Here is a 27268-nt window from a genome sequence, read left to right as displayed (position 1 = left end):
GTGGCGCGTCCGAGCGCAGTACAATTGAATGTCCCGCGCTCGGACTGCGCAGCCGCAGACGTGGTGGCCAGGGAGCAGCAGTGCGCCGATCCGCCCATTCTGTGACAATAGCGAATGAGAATTCGCTATTGTCACACGGATCCTCCTCCCGGCCAATCAGGGAGCGGGTCCTCTCGCTTCCTGATTGGCCGAAAGGCAAACACCGTGCCATTGGACGAGGAGGAGGCGCCGCGGGAGGACTGAAGACTCGGAGACGCATGGAGCCGGGGACTGAAGAGAAGCTGCGAGAGAGGTAAGTGCGGGGGGATCGCTGGCACTCTGCAATCATTGAGGGCAATGTGTGGCTGGCACTCTGCAATCATTGGGGGCAATGTGTGGCTGGCACTCTGCAATCATTGGGGGCAATGTGTGGCTGGCACTCTGCAATCATTGGGGGCAATGCTGTGGCTGGCACTCTGCAATCATTGGGGGCAATGCTGTGGCTGGCACTCTGCAATCATTGGGGGCAATGCTGTGGCTGGCACTCTGCAATCATTAGGGGCAATGCTGTGGCTGGCACTCTGCAATCATTAGGGGCAATGTGTGGCTGGCACTCTGCAATCATTGGGGGCAATGCTGTGTTCTGGCACTCTGCAATCATTGGGGGCAATGCTGTGGCTGGTACTCTGCAACTCTGCAATCATTGGGGGCAATGCTGTGTTCTGGCACTCTGCAATCATTAGGGGCAATGCTGTGTTCTGGCACTCTGCAATCATTGAGGGCAATGTGTGGCTGGGACTCTGCAATCATTGAGGGCAATGTGTGGCTTGCACTCTGCAATCATTGAGGGCAATGTGTCACTGGCACTCTGCAATCATTGGGGGCAATGTGTGGCTGGCACTCTGCAATCATTGGGGGCAATGTGTGGCTGGCACTCTGCAATCATTGGGGGCAATGCTGTGTTCTGGCACTCTGCAATCATTGGGGGCAATGCTGTGTGGCTGGCACTCTGCAATCATTGGGGGCAATGCTGTGTGGCTGGCACTCTGCAATCATTGGGGGCAATGCTGTGTGGCTGGCACTCTGCAATCATTGGGGGCAATGCTGTGTTCTGGCACTCTGCAATCATTGGGGGCAATGCTGTGTTCTGGCACTCTGCAATCATTGGGGGCAATGCTGTGTTCTGGCACTCTGCAATCATTGGGGGCAATGTGTGGCTGGCACTCTGCAATCATTGGGGGCAATGCTGTGTTCTGGCACTCTGCAATCATTGGGGGCAATGTGTGGCTGGCACTCTGCAATCATTGGGGGCAATGTGTGGCTGGCACTCTGCAATCATTGGGGGCAATGTGTGGCTGGCACTCTGCAATCATTGGGGGCAATGTGTGGCTGGCACTCTGCAATCATTGGGGGCAATGCTGTGTTCTGGCACTCTGCAATCATTGGGGGCAATGCTGTGGCTGGCACTCTGCAATCATTAGGGGCAATGTGTGGCTGGCACTCTGCAATCATTGGGGGCAATGCTGTGTGTCTGGCACTCTGCAATCATTGGGGGCAATGCTGTGGCTGGCACTCTGCAATCATTGGGGGCAATGCTGTGTTCTGGCACTCTGCAATCATTGGGGGCAATGTGTGGCTGCGACTCTGCAATCATTGGGGGCAATGCTGTGTGGCTGGCACTCTGCAATCATTGGGGGCAATGCTGTGTTCTGGCACTCTGCAATCATTGGGGGCAATGCTGTGTTCTGGCACTCTGCAATCATTGGGGGCAATGCTGTGGCTGGCACTCTGCAATCATTGGGGGCAATGATGTGGCTGGCACTCTGCAATCATTAGGGGCAATGCTGTGGCTGGCACTCTGCAATCATTAGGGGCAATGCTGTGGCTGGCACTCAGCAATCATTAGGGGCAATGTGTGGCTGGCACTCTGCAATCATTGGGGGCAATACTGTGTTCTGGCACTCTGCAATCATTGGGGGCAATGCTGTGGCTGGCACTCTGCAATCATTAGGGGCAATGCTGTGGCTGGCACTCTGCAATCATTAGGGGCAATGTGTGGCTGGCACTCTGCAATCATTGGGGGCAATGCTGTGTTCTGGCACTCTGCAATCATTGGGGGCAATGCTGTGTTCTGGCACTCTGCAATCATTGGGGGCAATGCTGTGGCTGGCACTCTGCAATCATTGGGGGCAATGCTGTGTTCTGGCACTCTGCAATCATTGGGGGCAATGCTGTGTTCTGGCACTCTGCAATCATTAGGGGCAATGCTGTGGCTGGCACTCTGCAATCATTAGGGGCAATGCTGTGGCTGGCACTCTGCAATCATTAGGGGCAATGTGTGGCTGGCACTCTGCAATCATTGGGGGCAATACTGTGTTCTGGCACTCTGCAATCATTGGGGGCAATGCTGTGGCTGGCACTCTGCAATCATTGGGGGCAATGCTGTGTTCTGGCACTCTGCAATCATTGGGGGCAATGCTGTGTTCTGGCACTCTGCAATCATTGGGGGCAATGCTGTGGCTGGCACTCTGCAATCATTGGGGGCAATGCTGTGTTCTGGCACTCTGCAATCATTGGGGGCAATGCTGTGTTCTGGCACTCTGCAATCATTGGGGGCAATGCTGTGTTCTGGCACTCTGCAATCATTGGGGGAAATGCTGTGGCTGGCACTCTGCAATCATTGGGGGCAATGCTGTGTTCTGGCACTCTGCAATCATTGGGGGCAATGCTGTGTTCTGGCACTCTGCAATCATTAGGGGCAATGCTGTGGCTGGCACTCTGCAATCATTGGGGGTCCTGTCCTTGGGGGGTCCTGTCCTGTCCTTGGGGGGGTCCTGTCCTGTCCTTGGGGGTCCTGTTCCTTTGGGGGGTCCTGTCTTATCCTGAGGGGTCCTTTCCTGTCTTTGGGGGGTCCTGTCTTGCCCTGGGGGGTCCTGTTCTGTCCTACAAACACAGGCTGGCAGGCGGGTGGAGGGGGGCGTGCACAGCGGAGTGGCATCATGCAAGACGTCTCACCAGCATAGGGAGAGTGCGCGGCGCGCACCAAGCACCCAGCCTAGGCGGCCAGGCCTAAAGCGCATGCGGGAGTGGCGTCACATGGACAGTACTGACTGACTACCTAGCAGTCTGTCCACTGTGTGTCGGGGACTTTGACCGGACAGTGAGGAGGTTCCGGCGGCAGCGCAAGGCAAGGCACTGGCAGCAAGCATATGCCAGCCCAGTCAGCAAGCCAAGCAGCAGCACCAGCACTAATTTTTATTAATGCCATGGGATTAATTTGGGGGTTCATTTTTATTAATGCTATGTGGGTTATGTGGGATATAATAAACAAATTCGATGAATTAATTGTAACACACACACACACACACACACACACACACACACACACACACACACACACACACACACACACACACACACACACACACACACACACACACACACACACACACACACACACACACACACACACACACTCGCAGTTTACTGAAAAAGCATATACCTGGCGAGTAAAAATGCTGTCCCCCCCAGATTTGTGTGGGTTCCTACACCCTTGGGCATATGTGCGGGGTATGTTCTGAGCACTAACAGGCTGACCCCCCACCCCTTCAACCTCTGCAGCAATGCTGGCAGCACTCATACATCTATTTCCCAAAGACAACCTCTGGATACGACACTGAGTATGTGCACTCAACTCAAACATGGTGAGGCCTGTTCTGAGTAGAATCTCTCCTTCCTGTTAAACCGCTGTATGGTCTTGGCCACCATGCTGCAGATCAGTTTTAGAGTCTTGGCAATCTTCTTCTAGCCTATGCCATCTTTATGTAGAGCTACAATTCTTTTTTCAGATCCTCAGAGAGTTCCTTGCCATGAGGTGCCATATTGAACTTCCAGTGACCAGTATGAAAGAGTGAGAGCGATAACACCAAATTTAACACACCTGCTCCCCATTCACACCTGAGACCTTGTAACACTAACGAGCCACATGACACCAGGGAGGGAAAATGGCTAATTGGGCCCAATTTGTACATTTTGACTTAGGGTTGTACTCACTTTGGTTGCCAGCTGTTTAGACAATAATGGCTGTGTGTTGAGTTATTTTGAGGGGACAGTAAATGTACACTGTTATACAAGCTGTACACTCACTACTTTACATTGTAGCAAAGTGTCAATTCTTCAGTGTTGTCACATGAAAAGATAGAATAAAATATTTACAACAATGTGGGGGGTGTACTCACTTTTGTGAGATACTGTAACTATAATGGAAATTATTAGTATAATACCATGTTCACGCTTTATATTTTTGTTTTTTGTGAGGAAATGAGATTGCAGATTCAAATTGGAACAATATATACACTGTAACATCAGATAAAAGCTTGTGCTATCTCAGTATAATTGAGAGAAGGGATTCTGAAGAATCCTACAATGTAGCTGCAGGCAGTGGGCTCTATAAAGGTCAAGTAGTTAGAGTACCAGTTCTGCAGAATGCTAACGATCAGTGTCTCCCAGTATGAAGTGTTGATGATAGGATGCCGCAGTTAAGACAAGGGGGGAGGGGGCTTATTTGTATTCTGCAGCACGTGCCCCACAATCCTGCTGCGCTCAGCAAGAATAAAACAAGGGGAGGAGGGGAAAGGTATACAGTCCTAGGAAGATGCTGGCTTGGATGTGCTGTCGCTGTCCCTGGTGCTAAAGGTTAATGGTTGCATGTCAAATTTGGGCGCAGAAAGGCACAGGGGGTAAGAACATGGCTCTATGTATTGTGTCCATCACTAATCCTGCAGACAAAATATAGACCCATCCATACAAAGAGTCATTATTTATTTTTTGTCTTGGTGTATCGTGATGAAAGGCTGATAAAACGTTACTTCTTATTTTGTATTTTTCATCATGTTTGTGCCCTTTCTCATCTCCTGTTAAAGCTTTTAGTTGCCAGGGCAGCGATGACCTTGACCGATGACTTCTACATCTAATGACCTATCTGCAGCTGCTAGCACCTCATCCATGCATCCTCTGTTCTGATAAATTACAAGGCTGATCCCACTGATCATTACTTAAAATATAGTCCTTTATGCCACTACAGCATTTATGTCACCACTTCTATGGTGTCATCCATGTCTTTCCAGTCAATAAACAAGCAGCTTTGGTAATGTGCAATGGATTTTTTTTTTTTTTAAATTGCTTTTTTCACTAGGAAAAACAGTGATTTTTTTTTAAATAATTCTGTAATGGAGGTATCATTAGATGTTATGTTGTTTTGCTAATAACTCATATTGTGATCATCATCATCATCATGTGAATGGCTCTACCCATGGAGGCTATAAAATGTACATTCTTTTTCACCTGTCTTAATGAGCTTTTCGACATATGCCTCTATGATCCTTATGCCCTAATAACATTTTTTTTCTCTAAATTTCCTTTGTTTTGCTGTAACAGATGTCAGAATGAGGGTGCCCCATGATTTCATGATGCCGAGACAATAGCTGCTGATGGCTGCAGATGTAAGAACAGGTGATAGGTGCAGGTGTGCTTGTTTGAAGATGGTGCAGACTGTGCAGGTGGCAGTGCTAGGGGCACCTGGGGTTGGCAAGACCTCTATCATCCGGCAATTTGTAGCCCAAGAGTTCCAGGAGGAATACACCCCAACTGAGAGTAGGCAGCTCCACAGAGCCTCTGCAGTGCTCAGCGAGAGGATGTATGAGCTGCTCATCCTGGATTTACCCAACCTGCCTAGATACCCTGGATCTGCAGGACAGGTGAGGCCAGTATAAGGTTTGTTATAATTGCAAGTTACCAAAAATAATGAGTGGAATCTGCTAAATGACTGACATTGGAATATTTCCCGTGGTTCTTTGTTTCTAAAATGTCTTCAGACCAAAATGAATACACTGTAACCTTTCTGAAACATACCATGGTAGTGCTCACTTATGATTCTTTTAACTATACAGTGTATCCAGGAAAAATAAATGTAACGTGAAACATGATATGAATATAAATTTGCACTTATTCACATTAAACTCCTTTCCAACATTTGGGAACCTGTGGCATTGGTGACGGATAGTTATCTTTCAGGGCTCGTAAGATAATTGCAGAGATTTCAGGCCAAGAGTTATGTTTAAAATGGTTAGGTTAACACTCATCCATATATCTAAAGCCAAATTTCTTTTTAGTTTTGGATAGAGTGGAGAAAGATTGTCACTCTTATTTTTTTTTTTTTTTGTATCTCTGTCCTTTTGGAGTCCCATAGACAAAAACAGGATGCGAGAAAGCAAATGTCTCCAAAATAGGCAATATTCTATTTAGACAGTTGTCATCAAAAAGAACTAGGGGAAAGTGAATGTTTTTAGACCCCTGATGTCTCGCCTGTTCTTTATTGAAGCTAACGAAGCATAGATCATGCTCCATTGGCTTCCTCCTGGCCACAGCAGCTGCAGAAAGTGACAGCAGGACCTGGAAGTGACGTTTTACATGTTGCTTCTGGGTCCTTAGTAGGAAGTGGAAATTAGTGAATGGACATTCACTGACCTCCCTCACCTTTACCTAGTGGCATCTGCCATGCTGGTCTCAGATCTGGGTGGGGATGCGTTGGGGGGGATCGATTGTTGTCGGATTGTGTAGAAGATATTGGGGGGCTCTACAGCCACCCAATTACTTTCACCTGACAGTCAGCTTGCCAGATTTACACACATTCCCATAGCCAGGAGTGTGCTTCAAGAGCATACTTAAAGCGGAGTTCCGGCCGCAAAATCGTTATCTTAGATTTTGTGGCATCCACTTCCTTATTGTACCCTGAAAAAGAATTGGATATTCCCGAATTTTTTTTTTTTTTTACTTACCTTGTTTCAGCAGAAAATATACTCACCTTTCCTTCCACTTCCTCCCTGTGCGGTCACGGCCCGAGCCATCACTTCCTGTCCCGCAATGCATCCTGGGAGCTCTTACTGATCACTCCCAGGAGGCAATGGGCAGTGACGTAGGCGGCCGGCCGCTCCTCTCATCGCGTTATTTCCAAACAGAAAATGACACGATGAGAGGCGGAGCACAGCGCGGACGGCGCCATATTTAAAAAGGCCCATACAGCCTATTGCCAGTACTTTCCTTTGTTTGTTGGAGAGAGAGTGGAGTCACAGCCACAGCATAGTACTGGGCATGCGCGAGATTTCACGCTGCATTGATTGGCCCCCCTCCATCTAGAACCAGGAAGCACACTGCGGCTTCGGGTGACCATGAAAAAGATGGCGGCGCTCTGCAAACATTTTATAAAGTAAGATTTTAGTACTGTCAATCTATTATTTACATGTATAAAACCGGATAAGCAGATGTATGAAGGGCGGTGGATCACTGTTTGGGAGGTATTTAAAAAAAAAAAACGAATCTGTGGCCGGAACTCCGCTTTACCAAAGGGATTGGCCAGTGCATTCCAATCGGAAATACATTTAAAAGAGCAAAACTAAACCCTGGGTGGCTAAACTCCAACATAAAAATGCATATAAATGCTAAAGAAAAGGCCTTCAAAAAATACAAGACTGAGGGGTCATTGGCAGCATTCAAGCATTACAAAGAGTGTAATAAGAAATGTAAAGACTAAATCAAGGCGGCTAAAATAGAACACGAGAGACATATAGCGGAAGAGAGTAAAAAGAACCCCAAGAAATTCTTTAAGTATATAAACAGTAAGAAAGCGAGGCTAGAACACATTGGCCCCATAAAAGACTACAAAGGAGATTTGGCCACAGAGGACAGAGAAAAGGCGGTAGTGTTAAATCATTTCTTCTCTTTAGTCTTCACAAAAGAATTATTGGGCTACACTAACCCAGCTTGTAAGGCCAAACTAAATAATACACCTCAGGAAGTACCGCCATGGCTAACAGAAGATAGACTTGGAACTAAACTAGAGAAACTTAACATAAATAAATCACCGGGACCAGATGGCTTGCACCCGAGGGTTCTTAAAGAGCTCAGCCAGGTGATTGCCAGACCATTATTCTTGATCTTTAAGGATAGCTTACAGATGGGTATGGTGCCAGCTGATTGGAAAAAAGCCAACGTGGTACCAATATTTAAAAAAGGGCCGAGATATATCCCGGGTAACTATAGGCCGGTCAGCCTAACATCAGTAGTGTGCAAGATTTTGGAGGGGATGTTAAGGGACCACATACAAGACTTTAGTAATGAAAATGGTATTATTAGTAGTAATCAGCATGGATTCATGAAAAATTGTTCTTGCCAAACCAATCTATTAACCTTCTATGATGAAGTGAGCTGCCACCTAGATAAAGGTAAGCCTGTGGATGTGGTGTATCTGGACTTTGCAAATGCTTACTGTTCAAACTAAGGAAGGTAGGTATGGACCATAAGGTGAGTACCTGGATAGAGAACTGGCTCCAGGGGAAAGTGCAAAGGGTGGTGATTAATGGGGAGTACTCGGATTGGGCGGGTGTGGAAAGTGGGGTCCCCCAAGGTTCTGTCCTGGGGCCAATCCTGTTTAATATATTCATAAATGATCTAGAGGAGGGGATATCTAGTACAATCTCAGTATTTTCGGATGATACTAAACTAAGCATGCCAATATCTTCTATGCAGGATGTGGAAACCTTACAAGCGGACCTGAACAAAATAATGGGGTGGGCAACTACATGGCAGATGAGGTTTAATGTTGAAAAATGTAAAGTAATGCACTTGGGTGCCAGAAACCAGAAAGCAAGCTACTCACTAGGGGGGGGGGGGGAACCTCTGGGTGAGTCTAGGATGGAAAAGGACATGGGGGTACTGGTAGACAACAGGCTTGGCAGTGGCATCCAATGCCAAGCCGCTTCAAGCAAAGCCAACAGAATACTGGGATGTACGAAAAAGGGGATTCACTCCAGAAATAAAGAGATTATTCTCCCACTCTACAAGACTCTGGTCCGGCCACATCTGGAGTATGCAGTCCAGTTCTGGGCAACGGTCCTCAGGAAGGATGTGCTGGAACTGGATAGAGTCCAGAGAAGGGCAACAAAAATAATTAGGGGAATGGAGGACATCAGCTATGAGGAAAGACTACAAGCACTGAACTTATTCTCTCTGGAGAAGAGACGATTGTGAGGGGATAAGATATCAATGTACAAATACTGTACTGGCGACCCTAGCATAAGGAACAAACTATTCAGAGAAAGGGAATACAATAAGACACGTTTAACCTTAAAATATGTAGGGGGTTCTTCACTGTAAGAGCAGTAAGGATGTGAGGAGAACGGATCCCCTTCCATTTTTATTTTAGCAGACCAGATCGTTTTGGAGGTAGGTGGGTGTTTATTTACATCCATCGGTTCACAGGGGTGAATGGACCATCCGATCAGGTCCACCTGAAAAACTGACAGGCGGACATGATCGGAATGGCTGTGTGAAAGCCCTTTACCAGGAGAACAACTTTAACCTCTTCCCACCAATGTGGCGCATATAAGCCGCCTCTAGGAGGGTGGGCTTTAACGCTGAGAAGGTGCATATATGCGGAGCTATTTAAACATATTTCAGTGCTGAGTGCATGTACATCATTAGTCACCAGTGGGGATTAGAAAGCTCCTGATGCATACTTGCAATCAGGAGCTTTCCGATCATGTGACCACTGTGACAGCCAACCACTGTGGTCACATGACCCATGTGCCCTGCATTTAGAAGGGGCTAAACCATAAATAATAATGAAAAGAAATCGCAAAATGTTGATCCCCTTGCCTGTTAGTGGACAGTTACAGAGGTTCTAAGCGCACTTTGGCACCATCCAAGACAGAATCATATTCTGCCTCTACTGTACCACCACCTCTAAATGTGCCTGACTTGCCAATTATTATCTCTGATTCAGATTTACAGTCCTTCACAGTCTTGGCCTGAAGAGCCTGGGATTCTTGATAATCTGATTGATGTAGTACATAGCTCCCAACTGTCTCTGATTTTGAGGGACTGTCCCCGATTTGGAATACAGTCCCTCTGTTCCTCTTTCCTCCTCATTTCTCCCTCATTTTGGTCTGATCTATATAGTTGTATATAAAATGCGCTATTTATCTTTCAAAAAGTGTTTCCTAATGCTAAACTGGGAAAGGTAGAAATATCATTGACGTAGTGCCATTGTGCTAACAAGGTAACAAGGTACATGCTGAAAGGAGGAGGGAAAGCAGAGTGACAAAAAGGTAAACTTATCAATTTGCTGCTTTCCCTTTCACTGTGCAGTCACAGACTGGGGGAGGAACAAGACCTGGAAGTGTTACAGTATGTATTTCCAATTTGTATGTAGAAAAGAAAAATCAGGTTTTGCGACCACATGACCATTGAGAAGTGCTCTTTTTTTTTTAGGGATACCTTACCGTTAAAAAAAAGCCTCAGATGTGCTTCTCATTGGTCAGCACTGTCACGTGGCAATAAATGCTTGCCATTGTGGGCAGTTTCATAGATACTCAATCCCTTGGGCAGGGTATTGTGGTGCACAGATCGATATACCAACAGCACAGGGGCACTAGGTAACGTGGGGTTCAAAGGGGTTGCCAGAATATTTGGAATTAGTTTGTCCTTTAATTATTCAGGAAAAGGTGAACTTAACCTTTAAACACTGCATGTTTTAGGAAAGGGAAGGTTGCAAGCAATAATACATGACTTTTTACCTTCTTACCTACCTGTTATACATTGATTTTTAGGATTTCTGTGATTTTTTTCAGTGATAATTCCCTTTTAACCACAGAAAAGAGAATTGTCTCTTTAGTGCAGGTGCACTGCTGATATATATCATGACAGGGAGAGGAATCAGTTCAGTGATCTGAAGCAGAGGGATTTCTTACCTACCAATGATTTGATAAGAAATTTTCATGTACATGGCCCATATATTGTGTATGGGTGATGATTACTTGCATTGTCTAACAATGGCTGTCATTTTCCATTATGTACTAGGGATGCACCGATACCAGTATTGGTGCTGATACCAGGCATTTGAGCGAGTATCGGTACTCGCCCAAATGCTCCTGATACCGAAACTGATAATTTGTGGTGCAATTTGTGTCAATACAAAGTGAATGGGCGCAAATCCCACTGCAAAGAATCGTATGCGAATTTGAACAGGAATGCGCTGCGATTCCTGTCCAAATCGCAAGCGATTTCCCCCACTGCTCCTGTGTGTGTAAAAAGAGGTTAAAGCGCCATCTAGTGGGCAGTTTAGAACACACACACACCGAACTTTGCTGCAAATCACATCGCAAAGTATCGCTACTTGGTATTGGCCAAGTACTTGACCGAAAGTATCGGTACTTGCGGGTAAAAAAAACGGTATCATTGCAACCCTATTATGTACATTAGGTTCTGATTGGTTTGATTTTTATGTGACAAATGAAGAAATTAAGGTCTTTTTTCGAAGTGAACATATTGCATTGACATAACTTAGCCTGTCTTTTTATATGTCCCACAGGAGTGGATGGATCCACGTTTTCGGGGGCTCCGTAACAGCAGAGTCTTCATTTTGGTGTTTGACATCTGCAGCCCTGAGAGTTTCCACCACGTGAAGCAGCTGAGGCAGCAAATCTTGGACAGGTCAGGATTTCACTAATAGACCAAAGTTAATAAGTGAAAGTGTCATCTCCATTTCATTAATACAAAGTGTATAGTGAGAAATCAATACAAGGCTATTGGAAATTTTAAAGAAAATGTATGCAGACATTAAAAATTAAAAGATACAGTATATTGTGCAATTTCGTTTATAAAAAAAAAAGGTAAATAGCTTTTTTGAGATAATCAATTGATTTGCATTTACTGGCAGTTATACATTCCCGCAGTATGGCTACCTTCCAAATGGACAGTGCCATCATTGTTTTGGATCATATATTTTCCTATATAGAGATCATAAAGGAGATTCATAACTACGGTAAATCTTTGAGATAGATGCAACACTACCACCCTCCAGATAAAAGCATATACTGTATCCTGGGGAGATGCAAAAAAATATCCTACCCTGCATACTCTACCTTTTTTGGAGAACTCTGAATCACATCCCTGTATCTTATTTCAAACCCATCCAATCTTTTCTGAACAATTTTGTCTGGTCTTCTAAACCAAATTTTGTCCTACAAATCTTCTATCAGTAATAAATACAAGTAATCAGGCTATAAAAAAAAAAAATATGTAGCCCTCTTTTGGGAGGGGTTATAAGAAATGACCCTCCCCAAACAGGAATGTGCGCTAAACATGTAGATACAGTATCTCACAAAAGTGAGTACACCCCTCACTTTTTTTTAAATAATTAATTATATCTTTTCCTGTGACAACACTGAAGAAATGACACTTTGCTACAATGTAAAGTAGTGAGTGTACAGTCGTATAACAGTGTAAATTTGCTGTCCCCTCAAATTAACTCAACACACAGCCATTATTGTCTTATCCGCTGGCAACAAAAGTGAGTAGTAGTACAGCAGTTTAACACGACAGGTTCCACTCATAACAGGCCTCGCCATGGTCGACCAAAGAAGTTTAGTGCACGTGCTCGGCTTCATATCCAGAGGTTGTCTTTGGGAAATAGACGTATGAGTGCTGCCAGCATTGCTGCAGAGGTTGAAGGGGTGTGTGGTCAGCCTGTCAGTGCTCAGACCATACGCCGCACACTGCATCAAATTGGTCTGCATGGCTGTCGTCCCAGAAGGAAGCCTCTTCTAAAGATGATGCACAAAAAAGCCTGCAGTTTGCTGAAGACAAGCAGACTAAGGACATGGGTTACTGAAACCATGTCCTGTGGTCTGATGAGACCAAAATAAAGGTATTTGGTTCAGATAGTATCAAGCGTGTGTGGCAGCAACCAGGTGAGGAGTACAAAGAGAAGTGTGCCTTGCCTACAGTCAAGCATGGTGGTGGGAGTGTCATGGTCTGGGGCTGCATTAGTGCTGCCGGCACTGGGGAGCTACAGTTCAATGAGGGAACCATGAATGCCAACATGTACTGTGAAATACTGAAGCAGAGCATGATTCCTTCACTGTGAAGACTGGGCTGCAGGGCAGTATTCCAACATAACGACCCCAAACACACCTCCAAGACGACCACTGCCTTGCTAAAGAAGCTGAGGGTAAAGGTGATGGACCGGCAAAGCATGTCTCCAGACCTAAACCCTATTGAGCATCTGTAGGGCATCTTCAAATGGAAGGTGGAGGAGCGCAAGGTCTCTAACATCCACCAGCTCTGTGATGATGTCATGGAGGAGTGGAAGATGACTCCAGTGGCAACTTGTGACGCTCTGGTGAACTCCATACCCAAGAGGGTTAAGGCAGTGCTGGGAAATAATAGTGGCCACCCAAAATATTGACACTTTGGGCCCAATTTGGACATTTTGACTTAGGGGTGTACTCACTTTTGTTGCCAGTGGTTTAGACATTAATGGCATGTGTTGAGTTATTTTGAGGGGACAGCAAATTTACACTGTTATACAAGCTGAACACTCACTACATTGTAGCAAAGTGTCATTTCTTAGGTGTCACATGAAAAGATATCATAAAATATTTAGAAAAATATGAGGGGTGTACTCACTTTTGTGAGATAATGAAGGTTCTGGTTCTCTTATTTACAGTAAGTGGAAGAGTGAGCTTGATAATAAAGTTGGAAGTGACTTCACACAGGACAGCTCCTCTGTGAAGACAGGGGATTCTCTTCCTGGGCAAATAATCAGTAATCTAATCAAAGTAATTGGGAGTAGAAGAACTACTGCAACCAGCATATAACATTAACCATAAGCCTATACTGTATATGCACACATGTATAGAAATAATACAAGCTTTATATAAGGAAAGATTAATAATAGTACATACATCCAATGTACAAACAAGTATTAACAGCAAAGGGCAGGATAGGAGTCCTGGTGGAATTGTGCACATATACCCTGGTATATATAGTTTTAATAAGTATACCTCCAGATGAATATTGAAGCAAAGTTCAGTTGCAGGGGCCCCTGAGGATGATCATGATGCGGCGTCTGTCTTTGTGTTGGAGACCTGAAGACAAGATCAGCGGTGATGGAGAGATCCTTCAACTGTTGTCCAACAAGTCTGGAATGCAGCTTCTCACACGCAGAAACGGTGCACTGTGGCAGTGGAACTCAGATTCAGCCTATCTACTCTGTGCTTTAGTTCCTCCCTAGTAGTTTGTAATCTGCCATGCAACTGGACCTCTAACTAGCAGAAATGGCCATTGGATGCCTAACCTGGCTCTAGTCAAGCCCTTAGCTAAAACCACCTATATAATCCCAGACCAATAGGGGTCTGGGATTAGATGCTATACGGGCTCCAGTAATTAAAAAAAATAAAACAAAAGCACTTTTTTTTTAACCTGCAAAAATATGTGTATTTATTTATTTATTTTTATAAGATGAACTTTTTCTCCTTTAGGCCCCGTTCACATTGCAGCGACCCGACTTTGCCGGGCGACCTCATAGCTCGCGGCGCGCTGCTCGCCCCGCGACCTCGGCGCGGCCAGCACGGACTTTATAACATTGAAGTCTATGCAGGTCGCTCCGGGTCACCCCAAAGAAGCTCCGGACCCTTTTTCTAAGTCGGAGCGACTTGTGTTGCTCCTATTAGAACGGGTCCGCAGCTTCTCTATGGAAGGCGACCTGTTAGGCGACCAGGTCGCCTGACAGGTCGCCTCAGTGTGAACGGGGGCTTGACCACATCCCGCCCGCACGACGTCATATGACATCGCAGACTTTGAGTGGGGATATCTGAATGATGCCTGAAGTTACAGGCATCATTCAGATTTCTTCTTTTACAGCAGGCGATATCCTGCACCATAAAAACAATTATAGCGGTTGTTCAGCTGCTTGATTGTCTTTACGGGTGGCAGAAGGGGACATCCCCCCGCCACCCTCCAGTGCTTCTACCTCTATGGGTGCGATGTTATGACGTCACGCCTGGCCTCTGCAGTTACAAATGCTGCCGTTGCCTTGGCTGGAAAGCTGAGATGCTTTTTTTTTTTTATCTCAGGCTTACCAGCCTAGAGGTGAGATCTGGGGAGACTTAACCACTTTCAGACCGGAGGATTTGTCTGCTCAATGACAAGGCCGTATTTTGCGATTCAGCACTGCGTGACTTTAATGGACAATTGCGCGGTCGTGCGACGCTGTACCCAAACAAAATTAACCACTTTACCACCGGAGGATTTTGCTGTCCTACGTCCAGGCCACTTTTTGCGATTTGGCACTGTGCGAATTTAACTGACAATTGCGCGGTCATGCAACGCCGTACCCAAACAAAATTTACATCCTTTTTTCCCCACAAACAGAGCTTTCTTTTTGTGGTATTTGATCACCTGTGCGATTTTCATTTTTTGCGATATTAATAAAAAAAGCGACAATTTTGAAAAAATAACAATATTTTTCTACTTTGACAGTTAAAAAATATCCAATATATTCAATTTTTGTCATATATTTAGGCCAAAATGTATTTAGCTACATGTCTTTGACAAAAAAATTCTCAATGAGAGTATTTTTAACCACTTTAAGACCGGAAGATTTTACCCCATTCCTGACCAGGCCATATTTTGCGATTCGGCACTGCATTACTTTAACGGACAATTGCGCGTTCATGCGATGCTGTACCCAAATTAAATTTATGTCCTTTTTTTCCTCACAAATAGAGCTTTCTTTTGGTGGTATTTGATAACCTGTGCGATTTTTACTTTTTGCACTATAAACAAAAAAAGAGCGACAATTTTGAAAAAATAACAATATTTTTCACATTTTTTTTATATGAAATTCCCCCCAAAAAATGTAAAAATCAAAATTTTTTAACATCTTAGGCCAATTTGTTTTCTGCTACATATGTTTGGTAAAAAAAAAATCACAATAAGCGTGTTTTGATTGGTTTGTGCAAAAGTTATTGCGTTTACTAACTACGGGAAAGATTTATGTCATTTTTATTGCTTTTTTTACTAGTAATGGTGGCAATCTGCAATTTTTTGCAGTACTGCGACATTACGGACCCCTAACTGACATTTTTGACACTTTTGGGGGTACCAGTGACATTACTACAGTAATCAGTGCTAAAAAATATGCACTGTTACTGTGAAAATTCCACTGGCAGGGAAGGGGTTAACAGTATTGGTGATCAAGGGGTTAAATGTGACCCTAGGGGCGTGATTCTAACTGTGGGGGGCGTGGCTTGTGAACTCATCACAGAGACATGTGATCCTATATAGCAGGATCACATGACATCTGTGATCACTTCAGGGAGAAGTACGGACAGCCGTCCGTCCTTCTCTGTCAGCGGCGGGAGATCGCGAGTGGCCGGCAGCAATCGGAGCCGATTGTCACACGCACTAGCTTCCCCGCTGACGAGCGGGGGTGGGAGCGCGCCTCCTGCGGCGTGCGATCGCCCCCCTAGCTCCTCCCAGGTGAGCCCCGTACATGTATGGGACTTTGCCTGGGAGAGCCAGACTGCTGCCGTACATCTGCGGCGGCTGGGGCTAAAGTGGTTAAAGACCCCAGATCTCACTGTAAAGAGGACCTCTCATGTCATATTCCTATTACATTCCATGTAATACGAATAAAAGTGATAAAAAAAAAAATGTAAAGAGAAAGTGTCAAAATAGAAAAATTAAAGTAAAATAAACAACAAGAAATTGAAAATGCCCCTGTCCCCACGTGCTTGCTTGCAGAAGTGAATGCATACATAGATCACACTCACATATGTAAACAGCGTTCAAACCACATGTAAGGCATCGCCGCGAACATTAGAGCGAGATAATTATTACATTATATATATATATATACATATAACAATAATTATAGTGCTAGACCTCCTCTGCAACTCTAAACATGTAACCTGTAAAAATTTAAAAGCATCGCCTATGGGGATTTTTAAGTACAGAATTTTGGCACTATTCCACAAGTGTACGCAATTTTAAAGCGTGACATGTTGGGTATCTATATACACGGCATAACATCATCTTTCACATTATTTTTAAAAATCGGGCTAACTTTACTGTTTTTTTTTTTTTTTATGAAAGTTTATTAAAAAAAAAGAAAAACTGTTTTTAAAAATTGCTGCACAAATACCGTGCAAGATAAAAAAAGTTGCAATGGCCACCATTTTATTCCCTAGGGTCTTTGCTAAAAAAAAGCATACATAATGTTTGGGGGTTCTGAGTAATTTTCTAGCAAAAGAATGATGATTTTTACTTGTAGGAGAGAAGTGTCAGAATTGGCCTGGGTAGCAAGTAGTTAATACTTGGTTTTACTGGACCAAAAATTCCCTTTTGGATGTGTTTTAACAGCTTCTTTTTGACTGAGCTTTCCTATTCTGCTGCAACCCTGAACTCTACAAACCATTGAACTTCCACCCTGCTCCCTTCCCCTCCCCTGACCTGCCTACAGGGCATGGAGGCTCCCTCCCTGTTCCATTCCCTGTTTCCTGCTTATCTATAACCCCCTCTTCTTCCACTTTCCCAAGACAAGCAACAGCAAGAGGAATGCAGAGCCTGATGCACCCCTCCCTCTGCATTCTTCTTGCTGATGCTTGTCTGTGGAAAATGTTAAGTTGAGTCAGGCTGTCTTTATGAAACAATCGTCTCCTTATTAGCTTTTGCTACATTGACCGCAGCAGCTGGGGAGGAGGGCAGATCTGAGCTCATAACTGTATAACTGTAAAAGCTTATAAGAGATTATAGTTTATAAAGGTCATGTGGTTAGCTTTAACTAACAAAGCTATATATACATATATATATATATATACATATACACTATATTGTCAAAAGTATTGGGACACCTGCCTTTACACGCACATGAAATTTAATGGCATCCCAGTCCTAGTCCGCAGGGTTCAATATTGAGTTGGCCCACCCTTTGCAGCTATAACAGCTTCAACTCTTCTGTGAAGGCTGACCACAAGGTTTAGGAGTGTGTCTATGGGAATGTTTGACCATTCTTCCAGAAGCACATTTGTGAGGTCAGGCACTGATGCCTGGCTCCCAGTCTCCTTTTTAATTAATCCCATTGGGTTGAGGTCAGGACTCTATACACGCCAGTCAAGTTCCTCCACCCCAAACTTGCTCATCCATGTCTTTATGGAATTTGCTTTGTGCACTGGTCCAAGTCATTTGGTGGAGGGGGATTATGGTCTAAGGTCATGTTTGAGGGGTTGGGCTTGGCCCCTTAGTTCCACTGAAGGGAACTCTTAAGGCGTCAGCATACCAAAACATTTTGGACAATTTCATGCTCCCAACTTTGTGGGAACAGTTTGGGGTTGGCCCCTTCTTATTCTAACATGACTGCTCACCAGTTCACAAAGCAAGGTCCATAAAGACATGGATGAGCGAGTTTGGGGTGGAGGCACTTGACTGGCTTGCACAGAGTCCTGACCTCAACCTAATAGAACACCTTTGGGATAAATTGGTGATTGATAGATAGAGATTGCGAGCCAGGGTCTCTCGTCCAACATCCATGCCTGACCTCCCAAATGCGCGTCTGAAAGAATGGTCAAACATTGCCATAGTCACACTCCTAAACCTTGTGGACAGCCTTCCTAGAAGAGTCAAAGCTGTTATAGCTGCAAAGGATGGGCCAACTCAATATTGAACCCTACGTAATAAGACTGGGATGCCATTAAAGTTCATGTGTGTGTAAAGGCAGGTGTCCCAATACTTTTATCAATAAAGTGTATGTAAGATCAGTGGGATAGCTTTAATGCTCCATCAGTGAATATAAATCCGCAATGCTATAGTGCATGTATTATACACCATAACAATGTTGTTTTTCTCAGATTAGGATTTTTCTAAACTATAATCATCATGCAAAAGTAAGTTCATTATATAGGCTATAATGAACTTACCTTTGCATGATGATTTCAGTGAACTGAGCCTACAATCTAAATATCCAGTGTATAGATGTAACTCACCTAGGATAGGTTTGACTAAGAAATATTTGAAAAATGGGGATCTGATTCTCAGTTGTATATAGGTGGACTGTCATTTTTCAATTATTAATTACAAATGTAAATTTGATCTAACGAATGGTGATGTCACCTTTTTAAAATATCATGCTGAGTTATATTTACAGTGTTTAGTAATAGATACATAGCTGTTAACAGCTAAAAAAGGATTGGCTCATACTAAACGACTTTCTTATTGACAATTACACATTGTATATTATACATTCTGTGCTCATCTAAAGGCTCTTATTACCTAAATGGGAAGCCTCATGTTTATGCATTTATGAGTTTTATGAATCAGAGTCCATCTATGACCATCATTATCATTTTATCATACACAAGGAGATAGAAGTATTTATAAAACATTTGCATAGCAATTCGCTCAGTGAAAGTGCGTGTACATCTGTTATGTGCGAATGGGACAAAAAACAAATGTTATTAGGCGATTTCCTGTGCCGCTCAAATGTTTTCATTGATTTAAAAAGGAAAATACTGCACTGGCCACTAGTTGGCATTAAGTATCATACCACATTCCTATGACACTTGGGCCCCTTTCACACTTGTGCAACTTGTCCTGCGACTTGGGACTGCAACATTTGCATGACAAGTCGTACTCCATGATTTCTGATGAGTACCATTCATATCTGTGTGACTTCAAGTCGCAGCGACTTCAAAGTAGTCCCTGCATGACTTTAATGCAACTTGAGGTCCATAGACCTCAAGATTATACAGGCATTGTTTCAAGTGGTGTTAAAGTTGCATCAAAGTCCCGTCAAAGTTGTGCGACTTGTACAAGTGTGGGGCCTTAGTGTCCTCTAGTGGCCATGTTCAGTATTTTCAGTTCTAACCACTTGCTGACCGGTCCATAGTAAAAATACGTCATTATTTGACATTAAATATATTGTTTTTTACTATGGCCTATTCTCTGAAAGATAAAAGTGGTCCCGCAGGCAGATTCGCCACAGGATCACTTTTAGAAGTGGCGGGAGGGGTGCCCCCTTCCCACACTGCTTCCCTGTCATTTCCGGACATACCTAACGGATTGGTAAAGCTCGGGAGCGATCCGATGCAACAGTTAACTGTGCATGGAGAAAACGGAGGCCAAGATAGCTGCCATTCATCTCTATGCCCCTGGAGGACCAGAGCGGTGTCTGCCGGTATTTCCGGTTCTCGGGCCATAGTAAATAATAATTTCTTTTTTAAAGGAAAAGTTAAAAAAATTTTTCCTTTCCTTTTAAAAGGTAAATGAGAGATTTGGGGTCTTTTTGACCCCAGATCTCAATAAAGAGGACCTGTCATCCTTAGGCTCCTTTCTCACAGGGCGGATCCACTTGGTGGACTCCGCTAGCTCAGCAGGGATCGCTCTGTTGATCCACGCTGAGCAGGCGGAGGACAGGTTTGTCTCTTCTCACTGTGCAAAGACGGACCTGTCAGAGTCTCGCTCTCCTCTATAGGGAGATCGGTTGAAAACGGACAGCCTGTCCGTTTTCATCCGATCCGACCCGCTGGATGGATGGCGAATGTATCATGACAGACGGGTGTCAACGGACACATCTCCGCTGACAACCACCTCTCCATAGGGAAGAATGGGTGGCCCGATCAGGTCCTGCTGAAAAATAGACAGACGGACCTGATCGGTCCGATCGTGTGAAAGGGGCCTTATTTTATTGCAAGGGATGTTTGCATTCCTTGTATTAGGAAAAAAAGTGATAAAAAAATAAAAAAAAAATAAAGAGTAAAATAAATTAGAAAAAAAAACCAAGTAAAGCGCCTCCCTTTCTCCGTGCTCACGTGCAGAAGCGAACACATACGTAAGTCACACAAGCATATGTAAACGGTGTTCAAACCACACATGTGAGGTATCACTGCGATAGTTAGAGCGAGAGCAATAATTCTAGCACTAGACCTCCTTTGTAAGCTGTAAACATTTTTAAACTGTCGCCTATGGAGCTTTTTAAGTCTTGTAGCTTGTGGCCATTACATGAGCGTGCGCAATTTTAAAGCATGATATGTTAGGTATCTATTTACTCTGCGTAACGACATCTTTCACATAATACAAAAAAAGGGAGTAAAAAGTTTTGCGCTGTTCAAACTACTGATGGAATGAGCTATCAAATAAAGTACTATGTATAACCAGTCATAGTTATATAAAGCATTCAGCAGTGCTCCCTCATATATAGGGAGCAACAGTTAGTGCAATAAACACAAAAGTGCAATGTGGCAAATGTGCATCAACCACATTAGATGATGAAAAGTGTGCAAACAATAGCATCAAACGTAATATGCAATATGTGCAAATAGCAACAACCAATAAAGTGCAAAAGAAAAGTGCAATATACATATGTTTGCAAATTGGAAATAATAAACCAACTAAAACATCTTAGATTGAGAAAAGTAGTAGAAACAGTCCTCACTTAAATGAGAAGAGTGCTCTAGAATATAGGTCCATATCCAACAGAGGAGAGGGCTTTGTGTGTCCAAAAGTGAAAACTTGTCACCATGAGTGCTACCATCACCAAAGGATAGAGTCAGGAGCGCTTACCAGAATTCATGGACTCAAATACTGATGGTAAAGAGTCAGACAGGCAAAAAGGTGGTAACCTTAAAGTCACAGTAATCTCCCAGTAGTTGTCACCGTCTCCTCAAATCTTGGTTAAGCAACAGGAACTCAGGTGCTCAAGAAAACAAAAAGCCTCCTCATAGTGTAAAACCATTACTCGTAGGATTTTATTAAAATGTAGAGAACTTACATTGTTTTAGTAGTTCACAAGCGATAAAATACAATTAATGTGATCACTGGAACATCCATATAGCGCAATGTTATGGAGAAATCTCACTGAAACCGGACGCGTTTCGTCCTCATAGACTTTAACTGGGGTATATGTATATTTGTAGTGCTTGCAGCTTATCTTAAAAACAGGGGCACAGTAATCTTTATATACATTATACATGTATATGTATATTATATACATATGTATATGCATATTATATACATTATACAAAAAAAATTGTGGTAATATTGTTTATTTGTTTTTTAATTCATTAGAGTGTATTTTTTCCAAAAAAATTGCGTTTGAAAGACTGCTGCACAAATATTGTGACATAAAATATTGCAACGCCATTTTATTCTCTAGGGTCTCTGCTAAAAAAAATATAATATATAATGTTTGGGGGTTCTGAATAATCTTCTAGCAAAAAATACTTATTTAAACTTTTAAACAAAAAGTTCAAGAAAAGGCCTGATCTTCAAGTGAACAGCAGCCCCATTTGCACAGAACAAATGTACATTCACTTTCACTGGGTGAGTTGCTATACAAATATTTATTGAATACACCCCAAGGTGGGTAAAATAATGCTGTGTGTGTGCGTTTCTGTATGTACATAACTGCAATAGAAGACAAGAACAGATGTGTTGTCATTTCCTGCTGCAGTAAGCAAAAAAGGTTGGCAGAGGTGTATACTGAAGACAAGTGATGTGGCATATAATAGGTGCATAAATTTGCTTTGACCATCTGGCTTATGTTTATTGACAATTTCCCTAATAATTTTTTGTTTTTTTTGCACTAACAGTTAAATTTCCAGTACTAGTTCCAATCACGTTAAACAGTACAATAACTTGTAATCACAAGACATCTATAATGCATAATGCCCTCTACCTCCCAGTTGGTGTCTCTGTCAGAGCAAATATTTCACACTGATTTCTGCATGTCGTTTGCTGTAGCACAAGTAAGCCCCCAGTGATTGTTGTGGTTGGAAACAAGAGAGACAAGCAGAAGCTTCGATTCGCCCCACGGCATGTTCTCTCTGTACTGGTGAAGAAGAACTGGAAATGTGGATACCTGGAATGTTCGGCTCGCAATAACTGGCACATCCTCTTACTCTTCAAGGAACTTCTCATCAGCACCACTGCAAGAAGCAGAAGCAAAACTCCCAGCATCTGCCTGCAGGGGGCACTGCATAGAGAGCGCTGCAGCGTTATGTGAGCCAACTCGTTTAGAAGCAGAATTGCCTCAAAGTTACAAAGACACTGCCATCACTAAGGGGGTTCAAGCTTCTATGTTAGATACGGGGTCTTCTCAGCCATGTGCTGGAGTGAGGAAGCCGCAGTCTGTATGTATGTAAGACAAGGGCTCCACAGCCAAATTGCAGACCTCTGAACATGCATGGAAGCAAGTAATCTTCTATCTGTCATGTCACACAAAAAAAAAAGGGCTCCCTCATTAACACAGTGTAAAGCACTACCATACCAGTGACCATTCCTTATATACCAGCAAGATTTATGGGATTTATCTTTATATACACATAATAGTAAAGCAATTTTAAAACCAAAACATTAATACATTGTAATTTGCCAATCCCTAAATGTGGTGGCTGCATTTGTTTTCTTTTTAAAGCTCTTTTCCCTTTATTTTCATCTGATGATCTGGCCAGTAACACACTTCTTGTCTTAGTTTGTCTCCACTCTATGAAGGAGCAATGGAGACACCTTTAGACAGTCTCATAGTCAATCCGGGGGGAGAGTAGGGTAGTGTTAGATGCTCTGGCAGATTTAGATGGACTTAACTACCAAAGTAAAGCCAAACTCAGGCTAACACTTTTAGGCAGTTACAGTAACCACTTCAGCTCTGGAAGGTTTTACCCACTTCATGACCAGGCCATTTTTTGCGATACGGCACTGCGTTATGTTAACTGACAATTGCGCAGTCTTGCAACGCTGTACCTAAATAAAATGTATGTCCTTTTTTCCCCACAAATAGAGCTCTTTTGGTGGTATTTTATCACCTCTGCGATTTTTATTTTTTGCGCTATAAACAAAAGAAAGACCAGCAATTTTGAAAAAAAAACAATATTTTTTACTTTCTGCAATAAAACATATCGAATAAAAAATTTTAAAAATCTAATTTCTTCATCAGTTCAGGCCAATATGTAATCTGCTACATATTTTTGGTAAAGAAAATGCCAATAAGCGTATATTGATTGGTTTGCGCAAAAGTTATAGTGTCTACAAACTATGGGAATTTTTATTTATTTATTTTGATCAGTGACTTATACTGGACTGCGACATTGCAGCAGACAAATTGGACACTTTTTTGGTGACCAGTGACACTAATACAGTGATCAGTCCTAAAAAATATGCACAGTCGTACTAATGACACTGGCAGGGAAGGGGTTAACATCAGGGGTGATCAAAGGGTTAAATGTGTTCCCTGGGAGTGCTGGCTAACCCGCTTTAACTGTGGAAGGACAGAGATTCATGTTTCTGCTTAGCAGAAACACAGGATCCCTCCCTTCCCTACTAACATAACAGTGATCTGCCCTGTTTACATAGGCAGACCACCGTTCTGCCTCTCTTGGGAACGATTGGCATGTCCCGGTGGACATTGGGTCTGCTGGACCCACTGATTGGCTCCTGCTGTGTCCAATCACAGTGGAAGCAGGTCGCCGGCGGTGTGTGTGCACACCCTAGACCCGGAAGTTCAAAATCGTGTATCTGTACATGATTCTTTGCATAGGAGCCCCTGCCCTGCAGTAAATGTACGTGGAGCTGTCGGCAAGGGGCTAAACCGTTCTTTACCATTTGGGATAAAGGTTTTACATAAATTAATAAGAAATGATCACTGTAATTACCCCTGTCCGTTGTAAACGGTTCTTCTCAACCATCTAAATCACATTTTAGCTGAACAGCTTGGTCTGTTATTCCCTTAGTGCCGGCTGTTTGCATATATGCGGGCTCTTGGCGGTTGGGCCTTAACTCCAAGCGGCCGCATATATGCGGCTCTGTGTTCACAATTTATCATGCTGACAGAGGGCTCCCTGCACGCTCCCAGCATGGTAGCCGGCGGGCATCGGTAAGCTCCCGATGCACAATTGTGATCAGGAGCTTTCCAATCATGTGACCGCTGTGACAGCCAATCACACTGGTCACATGACCCGAATGCCTTCCTCCACCTCCCTGCTATTACAGGGCTGGGAGGCAGTTTGCCGGAAGGGGTTAAAAGAAGTTAGAAATAACAGAATTACTGGCCAAATTGACAGGGGAACATAAAGTGAAAAAAAGCTAAAAAAAGAAACCAATGCAGACACATATGGACTGGTAAGCTGCAGTATAATACATTTTTGTTTTTAGGTTTATCATCCATTTAGGCTAACCAACCATAGGTATTATATGTCACCCTGGTTTTTGAATAACAAAATATATGCATAAAAAATTTATAGGATAGATTATTTGATATGTGCATTTGAGTAATTTCCACAAGACTTGTTAGCAATATTTAAAAAAATAAATAATCGTCAAAAAGCCAGAAATGTTTTTTTATTACTTTCCTTACTGGGTTATTACGTTTTAGTTTTTATAACTGACAGCTAATATTTATTGTGTTAAAATGAAATAGTGCATCAGCACAAGTATTTGTACTTAGGTTATATCAATGCTTAGGCAACAACCGTCTATGTGAAGCGTGCATCAATGTATGTTTAGTTTGATGAAATATAGTGAGGAAGCATCTTTGTGGACCAAAATTATATCAGCAATGCAGCTCAAGGGTTTCACAGGTGTGTCCCCTAACTGGTTTGGGGTTCACAGGTGTGTCCCCTAACTGGTTTGGGGTTCACAGGTGTGTCCCCCTAACTGGGTTGGGGTTCACAGGTGTGTCCCCTAAGTGATTTTGGGGTTCACAGGTGTGTCCCCTAAGTGGTTTGGGGTTCACAGGTGTGTCCCCTAAGTAGTTCAGTTATCATTTCTGGTTCAGATGCTCTTTTTTTTTACTTTCAAATGTTTTTGGTATTTTAACTAAGTAATAGTGTAGTTATTTTTACTCTGTCCTTTGCTTCCTCTACCTTGACGGCACTGATGTAGAGGCTGTAATATGTAGCACTGATGGGTACTGAAAGGTGGCACTGTTGGGCACTGAAAGGCAGAACTGATGGGCACAGATTGGCATCACTGATGGGCACAAACTGGCATCACAGATGTGCACTGACTTGTGTCACTAATGTGTACAGGTTGGCATCACAGATGGCCACAGAGTGGCATCACTGATGGGCACACTTGGGGCTGCATTGTAATTAGGGCACTGATGATTAGTACCGATTACCTGTAGAGGTCTCCCCTATGAGGAGATGCCGCTGATCGGTTCTCCTCACACTGTCAGTGTGAGATGAGGAATGCCGATAAACGGCATCTCCTTGTTTACATGTGATCAGCTGTGATTCGACACAGCCAATCACATGGGTAAAGAGCTGCAGCCCTTTACTGAAACCGGGGTTGCTCTGTGTCCAAGGGACACAGCGTGCCTGCGATCACCGAGCTGCGAGCCCCTGTGGGCGCGGGCTCGTGGCAAGACTGGGCAACATCATATATCAACCTAGAACGACAGCCGCCCCACTGTTCCTTTATTTTACTATATGGCGGGCGGGAGGTGGTTATATAGAAGTCCAGTCAATTACTAACTGTACGTAAACCTGCACCCACTCCATTTCTAAGCCTATTCAAACTACCCTGTAAAAGAAAGATGTCTATACTTACCTATTCTGAGGGAGATCTGGTCCAGTCACATGATGACCCCAGTGGCAGCTTCAGTAAAGATGTACAGCCCCAGCAATGCACCTCAGTGACACCAATTAGTGCCTATCAGTAAAACCAATCGGTGCCCTTTAGTGATGCCAGTCAGTGTTTCCTTTCAGTGTCCATCAGTGCCTACTCATTAGTACTGTCCATCAGTGCTGCCTATCATTGCCCACCAGTGCCACCTATACATGCCACCTATCATTGCCCACCAGTGCCTCCTATACTTGCCTATCAGTGGCGCCTAACCAGCGCACATCAGTCCCACCTATTAGTTCCCATCAGGGCAGCCTAACCAACGCACATCACTGAAGGAGAAAAATTACCTGTTTGCAAACTTTTATAACAAACTATGAAAAAAAAATTTTTTTTTTTCAAAATTCAGTCTTTTTTTGTTTCTTTAGCAAAAAACAAAAACACAGTGGTGGTTAAATACCACCAAAAGAAAGTTCTATTAGTGGCCATTAGTGCGGGATATTAGTGCCTCCTCACCAGTGCTACCTAATCAGTGCCCTTCAGTGCCGTCTCATCAGTCCTGCCTCATCAGTGAAGGAGAATATTTACTTTTTTTTTTAAACTGTAAATTTTTACAAATTATGTATATTAGAGATATTTAACCTGCAAATCTTCTCTCTATTGTTCTAATTTTTATGACTTTATGCCGAAGATTGGGTTACTTTGGAAAATAATATAGGTACAGTATATAGTTTTTGACCTATGCTCACACAAGAGCTCTATTAATGCATTGTATTTATACAATATAAAGTCTGCTTTTGTTTAGATCTGCAATGCTAGCTGCCTAGTTGTCACG

The 27268-nt window shown here is 43.4% G+C and overlaps 1 protein-coding gene across 1 annotated transcript; it reads left to right on the top strand.

Moving 5' to 3' along the window:
• The first annotated feature begins 4566 nt into the window (after nucleotides 1-4566).
• On the top strand, nucleotides 4567-23190 carry RASL10A (RAS like family 10 member A). The gene is made up of 4 exons (XM_082243818.1): nucleotides 4567-4718; nucleotides 5416-5735; nucleotides 11405-11526; nucleotides 22615-23190. Exons 2-4 carry the CDS (start codon nucleotides 5469-5471, stop codon nucleotides 22874-22876), a joined length of 651 nt encoding a protein of 216 aa, XP_082099944.1. The 5' UTR covers nucleotides 4567-4718; nucleotides 5416-5468; the 3' UTR covers nucleotides 22877-23190.
• Nucleotides 23191-27268: the final 4078 nt, after the last annotated feature.

Source organism: Pelophylax lessonae (assembly GCF_965119305.1).
Source record: "Pelophylax lessonae genome assembly, chromosome: 1".
NCBI lineage: Eukaryota > Metazoa > Chordata > Amphibia > Anura > Ranidae > Pelophylax > Pelophylax lessonae.
Note: the sequence above shows the minus strand (reverse complement) of the source record. Positions and strands in the feature narration are given on the sequence as shown.